Here is an 11,819-nt window from a genome sequence, read left to right on the forward strand (position 1 = left end):
CAGTCTTCAGTCCCCTGATGCTCCTGCTCAGGAAACCTGCAGAGACAGACCTCCAAGCAGGGCTGAAGGCTTCTTCTCATTTCCCTTCCCAGAACACCTTGCAGGCTTCCATCTCCTTCTTGTGGCCATCTAGTCTCTGCCTCCAGACTTGACTCTTATTCCCTGATTTTATGTTCACCTGGTTTCAAATTCTTCCTTTCTTTGGACAGTTCTGGAACATTCTGCCCTGTGAGTGGCATTCATTTTGTGTTTAATGACATTCCCTTCATTCTATCTTCTCTCCATACATTCCCATTTTCTCATGTGTCTCCCACTCCTTGAACCACGCTGAACCCATTGTTTCAGCTGAGAGGAAGAAGTGACCCATACCATCCACCCTTTTGATTCTCTCTGGTCTTCACCAGTTCTAATGAACACACATACTTTCCAACACTGGCCTGTCTTCCTCTTTTTGGAAGTCTCTTTCTCTAGTGGCCTGACCCTTCTCATTTGCTCTGTCACATGGCAATACCATCTAACCTCTCCTTTACTCAATGGAGGTGTATATTTTCAGATGTTTTGTGCTGCTTCTTAGCAGTCTTTCCACCTGGGGAGCCTCTTACAGCTCTTCCTTAAGCTAGGTCAAGCATGAGAAACTCCCTTTGTATCTGTTTCTCAGGAATAACTTTTTCCTTGACTTCATTATTATATCTAGATTGGAGAGTAAATGGAAAGAAATTACCAATGGTCTTGTGTCTATTTCTTTGCATGTAATGCCTCTTTTCATTTGTTGCATTAAAACCCCCTTTTATATTTTAATTTTGATATTTTATACACACATAGTTTGTTCTAGTCCCTAGTCTACGTGATCTTTGTGGCTACTTGAAATGGGGTGTCATTCTCTGATCCCCATATCGGAAGCTTTGTGTCAATGTTTCTTTCAATAAGTTTTCTTCACTTTGTATATCTGGCCTCCTTCCATGACTTCCCTACCATATGCTCAGCTCACCTGCTGTTTAGTAACATAGGGTAACTCACTTCCTCTCTACACTTTTTGGCACTACAGTCACCAAAATGCAGAAAAATATCAAATACCTACAATAGGAAGCTGCATGTCAAATCAAAGCAGACTGAAATCTCCTGTAAGTGTACTCTAATACTAGATGATCTAAGTCATATCCTTAACACACCCATTGAACTGGAGACAGATGGATACACAGGGAATTGTCTGGAGCTTGTCACTAAGTGTCACTTTGGAGAAATTTAATCACTTCAGTGAGTGGAGGCAAAAGAGTTACTATGAAGTCAGCAGGAACTTTCTGCATTTGAGGTTGTTCCCCGAAAGTTCCTTTACCTTCTTGTTCTTACAGAAATTGGGATAGGCAGGACAAACTCAGAGAGATATAGTGATGAATCAAAAACAGAAGAGCCAAGTGTCAGGAGAAATGACCAGGCATCCCCACAGTTGGCCACCATGAGGGTCACTTGCTTCTTTTGAAGAAGATCTTTTGGTAAACGAGCATGGAAGGTGATCTGTAAGGTGCACTGGTCAGGTTTATGATGTCGATAGGAGGAGAATACAGGTAAGAACCAGTAGACGTGTTCACCAGCAGCTTTATCACTCTTGTTTGAATCTCTCAGGAAAAAGAACAGACACAGTGCTTGGTCTGTGTCATGCTCTGGCCAGTTACATCAGCAGTGTTGCCTCTCAGCCAGTGTCAGTGGGAACCAGGTCCTGGGGCAATTAAACCTTTTTATTCCATATGAATGCTCCCTAGTTCTCCCTGGTTTTCCATCCTGCTTCACCCCACCCTAGATTTTACTCTCTTATCATAATTGTTTGTGGGGATTAAGTGGTCATTTGATGACACTTCCTTCATGATGAACAGGAGTGTAGACATTGTCTACCCATGGAGCAAAAGTCTCGACCCACCTATGTAGGAGGGAGATGGGCAGTAACAAGTGCTTAAGTACTAGAGGAACATTGTCCAATTAGAACCTAGAGGGAAACATCTCTGTCTGCTGTGTGCTTTTCTATTTGTGTGGTCAGACGGATTCCCAAATGGGACATTTTCCCACCACATAGTCCCTGAGAGCTAAGGGGATATTGAGCTCTGATGTTAGATGCTGAGGATGTGGGAAGACACAAACGAATAGCCTAGGAAGTAGGAGGGAAATAGTTTGAAGTCACAGTCTTTGGTCACACATGCCCACGTGTGTAGGCTGGTGGATGATATGGTGGTCCTCCTGTCCTCCTGTGTGGATTGGTATATAACATGCTATATAGAAGAAGTCATATTATCCCCAGGGGAAATGTCAGATATTTTATTAAACCCTCTATTTCACACTGATGTGTTAAATACACATTTATGTATTGTTGCACAATTTTAGAGCCTTTGGTACTTTAATTTTCTTTTTATATGATCTTTCTGCCTACTTTCCATTTTGTATGCTGAGTGTGTCCTAACCTGCTCTGCCCTTTGTCTATCCAGGAAAGACCATCACGACTGCCTCTTGCCTTTCTATACTCAACCTTCTTACTGCATTTCTACCTCAGTGACCTCTCCACGACCTCTCATACCTCCAAACCACATACGTGTCTACTCATTCACACTTCACCTTCATTATTCTCATCTTAATCACTTTTGTTTTACTACTTAAATACTGATAATTTAAGAAATATCTATGAATTACACCATCCCCAGGCACCACTGTGTTGCCACTGTTTCTGAACCTTGAGTGGAAGCCAACAGTAAGGCAAGTGTCCTAAAACTAGGGAGTCAGGACTCTGATATGTGAATAGGGCCACATATCTGTGCCTCCCAAATAACTTCAGAAAATTTATTAATAGCAAAAAATTCCCAGAAGGGTTCACACAGTACACTGAGAAGTAAGACTATTAAAAGGATGAAAACCAGAGGATGGGGAGGAGATGTGAAGGATGTCTGTTGGACTTGACATGACTGCTGCTCTCATGAATTAATAAAAAGGTATGGCTCCCTGCACAGACTTGGGACAATCAACATTGAACATAGGTGGGGAGGAATTTATGAGGCCCCAACCCTCCCAGAGAAGCAATGGACTATTAATATTGCAGGTTAAATGAGCTCATTTTAATTAGTTATAGCCATGGGTAAGTAGTTCTTGATCAAGTAGATAACCACAATCCAACCATGCACATGTAAGCAAGCCAAATAAGCCCTTGGAACACACACACATACACACTCACACATACATATATACACTCACACATACATGAAAATAAAGGGAGAAGTGGATTTATTTGTAGAAAGGAATCAAGCATGTGACCGGGAATGGTGAGATAAGATAATGGAGGAACTCAGTGGAGGCATCAAATCCAGGCGTTGACCAAGTTGTCACCACAGTGAGCTGTCAAGGACATTATCAGTGCAGAAGGAGTGAGTGTTGTGGGCCATCCTCATAAAGACAGCAGATGGAGACTGCATAGTGGAGGCATGGGTGGGAGTCAGACCTCACCACCCAGAGAAGAAAGGGTCTCCCACCAAAGGGAAAAGCTATTCCTTTCACTGGGATCATTACATACTGGCTTGAATTTTTAATCCTTTAAGTAGGATTTGTGTTAAAATAATCATAAAGTTGCAGAAAGAGAACCGAGACCATCTACCCAGACATCTGATGGGACGGAAGGGTCAATGGACTGAAAAGGCTGACTCTTGGTTGTGGGAGGAGGGAGGAAGAGGTTAAACAGCCGCCTACAGGACTCTACCTCCTTTCCTCGTATTAGTCTAGCCAGGGAGTTGGAGGAGGAAATGCTGTGGCCAGGAGGCCATGATGGCCCACTCAGGGCACAGCTTTAATGAGAAACACTGGGCTAGGGTCCCTCTGAGTCATCTACCATACTCTGACAGAGTCTCCTCGGATACCTGAGGTCCCCAGGCTTCCTGCCAACTCAGCAGGAGAGGGTGGCTATGAGGCAAAAATTGTCCAGTGTCTCTGGTATATCTCTGGAGGCCATTCAGTTTTGTCCCAGATGCCACAGAGGATCATGACTCCCTAATTGGCCACTGGAGACTGCAAGTCCCAGCTCTACCATGCAGAGTATCCTCCCCAACAGAGTGAACCCAACTATAGACACCCACACACTGCCCTGATAACAGATATGGAAGAGAAGGAAAGGCCAGCAAACCCAGACCTCACACTTCAGAAGACACAGAATCTGCTGCAGCCAGGACTTGCACACACAGATTCCCAGTCCAGGTCTACACCTCTGATCATACCCACCTCATTCTACTGTCCAGAAAGCCATAGCTGACCTCAAGAAGGAAAGGGAACCCATGGTGTCCATCTTCAACACAGACCAGCCTCAACAGCATGGGGACCTGAGGAGCATGGGTGGTGGTATCTGACTTTGTGTGAGTCCTGAGTCTCACCTAGATAAGGTAAGGTCAGCATGTTATCTGTCAAGGATGTTAAAAGTCGGAGATGCCATACAGGTCGGACACCAGGGGTGGGTGCTCAGGAATAATTGTAGACTAGCAATGTAGACAAAGGTGTTCTATTGTAGTCAAACCTCACATTAGTCCAGGTCATAGTTAGCAGTGTGTGATGTTCCAGACAGGATCACCATCTTGAACACCAGCTCCAATTCTGCAGTCATGTGGGATGAAGCTCTGCATCTATCACAGGACACACGGATGCTGCTGGCTTAGGAGAGGCAAGGCTAAGACGAGCACAGCCTGTGTCTTTACTGTCACTGGACCACTCTTCTCCCACATCAAACCTTCCACGGCTACCTTCTCCTTCCACGTATGTCTCTAGATGTATTTGATCCTTACAAGCTGAAGAGATTCTGCTTGTCCTTGCTCCAACCAGAAATATAGGACCAGCTGTGGCATAGACATAGCTATACATATCACACTGGTCACAAGGGAAACCCATGTGGTAAGGTCTTGGATCCCTGTCATGTGTGTCAAGTGTGAGCACAAATCTTCATGCATACCTTTGAGCTTTCATTGGAAAAGTCAGCTCTGTAGTATATGGTGGGCTCACATAGAGCCCTTCCTATTCCATGACATCACTATATGCAGTGTATGGTAGACAGTGCAACAGCCAGATCCATACACCTGAGGGAAGTCCCTGAGCTTTCAGCATGTTGTAGAGCAGACATTCCTTCCTCTCTAGCCAGGTTCCTAACTCTGGCAACCTCCCTTATTTCTCCTGGGAAAAACAGTAGCAATCGTAGCTAGCTCGACAGGACATTTGTATTCATTCTAGACTGGACAGAATGAGATGAAAAAGTTACCATGAATAGCCTAAAGACACTGGATTGAAGAAAGCTTCATCTGATTTTAAATGGCAAAGAGTAAGACCTTGTGAGCTCTGATGCTGAGATTGAAGCAGAGAACAGAGCTGTCAATGAAGCAGATTAGAGGTCAAGAGTGTATCCCATATATGTGTGCTCCCCAGTCCTGCTTTTTCTCAGGATATGGTGCTTCCCCTTCATTATAATCTCAAACATCTAGAAATTGGCAGGAACCAGTCACATCAACAAGCAGAGTCTGCATATTGATTGTCACTGTGTGCCAGCATTTGAGCCACAACTGCTAAGTTGAGATGAGAGTCTTGTCAGGGACATAATACAGTCTGAGTCTGGGAAAGGCATTTTATTGTTCTGATACCAATCTATAAAGGAAGGAATCACCCAATCAAATTTTTTGGAGGACTAATGGCCCTTGGAAACATTTTTAAATCAGAAAAGTGAATAACTGGAATATTTAATGGGACTCGGGAGACAGCTGCTTCAATGGCTCTGTTCAGAAGTGTCCCCTGGTAGTTGAGCACAGCAACAAGAGGCAGGCATAGGGATATTGAGAGGTCTGTACTCTGGGAGTCACTAAGTCTGGAAGTCTCTTTATATCCTCAGGGTACGAGCTCAGGCTTCCACAAGGAGGGCTCAGCACAACCTCGTGAATTAAATAACTCTGAGAAAATTCCCTTTTCAGGCCACACCAGCTCATCTGGAAAGATATCAGAGCAGCTACTGAACTATTGCACAAGGGACAGCGTGTGACCAACAAGTTCCTGCAGCCTGTGGCACATCTGGCTCACTCTTCAGTTGTCCCCACACATGGCCACATCAGTCCACAGAAATGAAAGTCCGCCAGCAGTGTCCTTTCATGGGTTCGTGCTGTTTGGATTTGGGGGAGGTGCAGAGACCCAAAACCTGCTCTTTGCTGTCTTCCTGGCCCTGTACGTGGTAACCATTCTGGGAAACCTCACCATGATCATGGTCATCACCCTGGATGCCGGCCTGCACTCCCCCATGTACTTCTTCCTCAAGAACCTGTCCTTTGTCGATCTCTGCCTCTCCTCTGTGATTGTGCCCAATGCTCTGGCCAACATTTTCTCCTCTTCCAAGGTCATCAGCTTTGAGGGATGTGCCACTCAGCTCTTCCTTTTTTCCTTCTTGGGTGCCATTGAAGCTTTCCTCTTAGCCGTGATGGCCTATGACCGTTTCATGGCCATCTGTAGTCCTTTAAGATACTCTGTGAACATGAGCCCTGCAACCTGTGCCCATCTGGTTCTGGGTACCTTCTTTGTTGGCTTCCTGAATGCCATTGTCCAGACCAGCCTCACATTCCAGTTGCCCTTCTGCAGCTCCAACCACATCAATTCCTTTTTCTGTGATATACCCCCACTGATCAAGCTTGCCTGTGCAGACACAACTCTCAATGAACTTGTCATCCTTGGTATCTCTGGGTTCATCATTCTGTGTGCTGTTCTTGTGATCATCATATCTTATGGCTACATCACAGTGACCATCCTCAGGATGCAGTCAGGGTCAGGGCGGCACAAGGTCTTCTCTACCTGTGGCTCCCACATGACAGCTATATCCTTGTTTTATGGAACTGGTTTTGTAATATATGGACAGCCAGGAGGTTTACAATCTATGGAGCAGGGCAACTTGGTTTCCATCATCTACACCCTGGTGATCCCCATGTTCAACCCCCTCATCTACAGTCTGCGCAACAAGGATGTAAAGGATGCCCTGAGGAGGCTGGGTCAGAGACACAGTCTGGTGAAGAAGAGTGGCTGGTGTCATCATCAGCGACTATGCTAGGGTCATGGAAGAATCCATGGAAGACAGACTGTCTTATGGTATTTATATCCAACTATCCTGTTTTCTTTCTCCTCTTGTATTTTACTTTTTTATTGATGCATTCATCCACCCATATATTATCCAACACACACATTTGTTTGCCATCTAACCTGTCTTTCATGAATATGTATTATTTGTCAGACATTTACAGAATGTGAATAAGGCACATTCTTTGTCACCAAATTGTCCATAGTTTGAAGAATCCTGAATCCCTTTAGTTTGATAGAGTGCAGAGCACTATGACTGGAACCAGTTTTGGGAACCATTGTCAACATCTCCCAGTGAAGCTACATAACTGCACATTTCTCTCCAACTCTTATCTTTTGTTTCATGACTGAATCCAATCTAATGTCACCATGGTGGGAACTTCACTCTCTGCATCTAAGAATGTGACTTTTAGAATCTATGTGTCTACTCATCCTTATATTATTCTTGTTAGATGATGGACTAAGAGAAAACTCTGCAGACTTCCTCCTCTGTTTTGTAATAATGCTGCTTTTTCTACCTTCCTCTGCTCGTGAAGTTGCCCTTCTTATCACAGTCTACTGCTGGAGTCTAGAGGAACCCAAATGCGACTGACCCCCAAGATATCCTTTACACCTACAACCATAGCTTATAGATGAAGCTGTAGGTATATTCACAGTTCAGAGAACCATTACCACCTGGTCCGACAGCTTGTGACAATATCAAGGTATTAATTTATCCTCAGAGTAAGACTTAAGCTTTGGTTAAATACACTCAATAGCCTGCTGACCTCTTCACATATGGCTTGCTTGTGTCCCTCCAAGCCCTGTGGTTGGTTCTTATGCTGTTCCTTCCCAGAATACCTGCAAGGGGGATCTGCCCTCTAAGCAGGGCTTGCTCTTCCTCCTAGTTTTGCTTTCTGAGCATCCTGCAGTTCTCCTGTTTTGTCCATTTCTGAAATTATGTTGTGTAACATTGACTGTGACGTGCAGGTGCTTTTCTTTTCTTAATCATAAGCTTTGTTGATATATAATGTTCCTTTTCTCGTATGTATCTTATTGGAGCTCATGAACATGTACTAGTTATACATCCTTATGTGTGCATATATCATATTTTGATCATGATCACTCCATTGCCATTTCTTCTTCCACCTATTCTTGTTGATCTCTTTCCCTGTCCTATTCCCAACTCTATCTACTCTTATATCCATTTTAAGTGAGCAAACAAATGAGTTTAATTAGAGTTCCTATAGACAAATGAGTAGGGGATATTTACAGGAGTGAGAACTTGCTATAAGGTGTACCACTTAACACCATCTCTTGTCATTCCCTTCAGCAGTCATCATATAATTTATGAACTTAAATATTTAGAAGGCAATTTGAGAGACACATTGTGGACAGTGGACAGTGATTATTGGAGAGACTTCATAGCTGGTCAACATTCCAAGAATAAGCAACTGTTGAATGCTCAACCCCAAATTGAAATCTCTATTATGCCCTCTAAGGCTCAAGGAACATGGTAGAAAAAGGGAAGGATTAATGTAAACTTCAGAAATAGGGGTTGGTATGTGGGATGTTGTCATCCATGCACAGCATGGCCAGTGCACTGTCAAATCTCAGCAGCTGTAATCACATTTATAGGACTTGTACAAGGGTGGGTTTGGCTTGTACAACCACTCTGGAAATCAGTATGGTGGTTTCTCAGACAACTGGGAATCAAGCTACCTCTGGACCCAGCAATACCACTCTTGGGCATTTGCCCAAAGGATGTTCAATCACACTGCAAGGGACATTTGTTCAATTATGTTCATATGCTCTAGGAATTCCTACGACCAGTAGCCTTTAAGTTACCTGCCCACTTGGGCATGACTACTTATACTATATATGCCAATGAAAAGTGCACATCTGGCATCTTTCTGTGCTGCTGAATTTGGTTGCTGTTCTCCATTCGAGGAGAGGATTGTGATTTGTGAGTCTATCCCTAAATAAATAACCCTCAAGTATACTCAATTCCTAGCTAGGATTTCTATTAAATGTCCTTCTTCGTCTGGCACCCATGTGGATCCAGATTCCACATCTACCTGGTGGACCAACATAAAGGCCTAGGTCCACATCCCAGAAAGACTCCCACCTCCACCTGCTTGACTTACGTTTACTGAAGTGGTATTTTATTGAACCCTGCCACAGTGGCGCTAACTTCATGCAGACACTTGGAAACTTCCCAAACACAAGCACCCCCTACTACCACGTTCCCTGCTGAGGTTCCCTGCCACATGCTGACTAGCACAGCTTCCAGTTTGTGCTCCCTGCCCATTGGTTCTGGGCTTTTTGCTTTGTGTACAGAAATGATTTAATTCAAACAAAGAATAATTCTCAGTTTTGTCAACATCAAGACAAGAATGCCAAAGCAGGTCAAGCCTATTCATGGCACCACTTGTGCTGCTAGTCATGACTCTGCAACCATGACAACTGCTGGACAATAATGATTATTATACCTAAAACATTTTACCAGATCTCGTACTAGTAAATTTTTTTATTAATTAATAAATCAATAAATTCAAAATGTATAAAATGGCAGACAACATTACCATTGAAATTTTAATAACTTTTTTGCTAATACTATGGATTTATTCTGCAAGGATCATATGTTTATTGTGATACATCCATTTATTGAATATTGGGACTCAATATTTTCTTCATATTATATCCTTAAGAAAATTGTTTGATAACAGAGCCAGGAATAAGGAACTTTTAGAAATGATACAGTCTTTACAGACTAATAAGGAACAGCTAGGTGACAGGATTAGTAGTGTCGAAAATCAATACCATTGAAAAGGGTAACATTCATCTGGCAGACAAAATTGAGTCCATGTCAAAGGATACTGAGAAATTAACTGAAAGAATTCATACTGTTGAATTTGACAACTAAATCTGTTAAAAAGTTATGATAGATTAGGAGATAGAGTATCCCTCCAGGAAGGAAATCTGCACAATATCCAAATTATGTAAAAGGATGAGATGTTATCTTTAAAGGAAAAACTTCAGACATTGGAATCACATGTGCAGAATGAGTATCAGAGGCTAGGCACCTCAATGAAATAGATACAGGACAGGAGACTCAGGCTTTACAAAGACAGTAGTAAAATGGTTTGAAACGATTGAGGAAATTATTGGAGCTGATGAGCAGAGAAATAAGATACAATGACAGGATTCACTATCACCAGTAGCTGTCAGAGATGACTTACCCAAAATTTTAGCTTCCTACCCAGTAATCTCCTCTGAAAAAGCATCATGTTCTAAAGGCCAAAAAGGATCCAAAAAAGGTAGATGGATACATATAGGAAAATGAAATTAAGCAAGCTGTCACAACTTATGGCTTGCATTGCTAATTTGTTAGAGAGATGATAAAGACATGGACTTCTAGCATTAAGGCAATGCCACAAGACTGACTTCAGTTAGTTTCAGCAGTCCTGGATGATGGGCCTCAACAGATGTTTAAATGTTATTTCGGGGAAGATGCTAAAATTTTAGAACAGCAGGGAAAAACAAAAGGACTTGAAACTTCCTGAGATCAAATTCTTGGTGAGAGCACTTATGCTGACCCACAGGCTCAAATTCTTTACGATGAACAAATCTTGACCCTATGCCACTAAGCAGCCTTAACTGCTTGGGACAGGATTCAAGAACTAGGAAAATGAATTAAATCATATATCATGGGGTCAGAGAAAATTCTTTAGTGATTTTTCACAAAGATTAACTAAGGCAGTACAAATAAAAGTAACAGACCCAGATGCTAGACGAGTACTTATAGAATCTCTGGATTTTAAAAATGCCTACTTAGAATGCAGAAAGACACTTTGGCCTTTAAAGTTTAGATCAGCACCAATAGATGAATGGATCCCGCATACAATGAACATTGAGACATTTGACTATAATACTGAATCTTGGGTAGGAGAAGTAATTTCAAAAAGAATGAGGAGTCATCAAAATTCCAAATGTTTCAATGTGATAGGACATATGAGAAGGGATTGTTGACAAAGAATGCCAAGGAATAATGCCTCCTCTAGGAATGGCAAGAATAGGGTGACTCAACTTTCAGGTTTATGTAGGAGATGTGGCAAAGCCAGACACTGGACCAATGAATGCAGATCAAAACAAACAAACAAAAAGACAGACAATGCAACCCGATACCATTGGGGTATTCTTTGGGGGGGGGGAATCACAGGCACCCAAGTCAACAGCAATCCAGTCATTCCCAGTCACTGTGGAGAACATGTCTCAACAGGAAAAACTTAAAAATCTAAGGCCTTTTGTAAAAATCCATACTGTTCTATATGATAGGATAAACATGAATGATATATCAAATATTGCAACAGTAGAAAACATATACTCTGGCAGACTTCTATAATGATCAAAGACCAAAGCTAAGAGTGTGTATAAATAGTATTACAATTGTGGGTTTGACTGGCATGGGTGTAGACGTATCATTACTCCAGAATCTTGGCATCCAAATTGGACTCTTCAAGAAGCAGATGTTCAATTATTAGGAATTGGAACCCTATCTCAAGTGAACCAAAGCACAAGATGTATTGACTCTATAGGGTCAGAAGGACAGAGAGGGAAACTGAGGCCATATGTGACTAATATTACAGTAAATTTATGGGGACAAGATCTGAAGAAGCAATGAAATACCCAGATTAACATTCCTGCAATCCCAGAAACTCATAATTCTGGGA

At 42.5% G+C, this 11,819-nt stretch overlaps 1 protein-coding gene across 1 annotated transcript; it reads left to right on the plus strand.

The window, feature by feature from the left end:
• Positions 1-6,088: 6,088 nt before the first annotated feature.
• LOC125405333 (olfactory receptor 9S13-like) lies at positions 6,089-7,081 on the plus strand. Its single transcript, XM_048441759.3, has one exon. It carries the CDS (start codon positions 6,089-6,091, stop codon positions 7,079-7,081), a length of 993 nt encoding a protein of 330 aa, XP_048297716.2.
• Positions 7,082-11,819: the final 4,738 nt, after the last annotated feature.

This window comes from Myodes glareolus, chromosome 1, assembly GCF_982192425.1.
Source record: "Myodes glareolus chromosome 1, mMyoGla1.1, whole genome shotgun sequence".
Lineage (NCBI taxonomy): Eukaryota > Metazoa > Chordata > Mammalia > Rodentia > Cricetidae > Myodes > Myodes glareolus.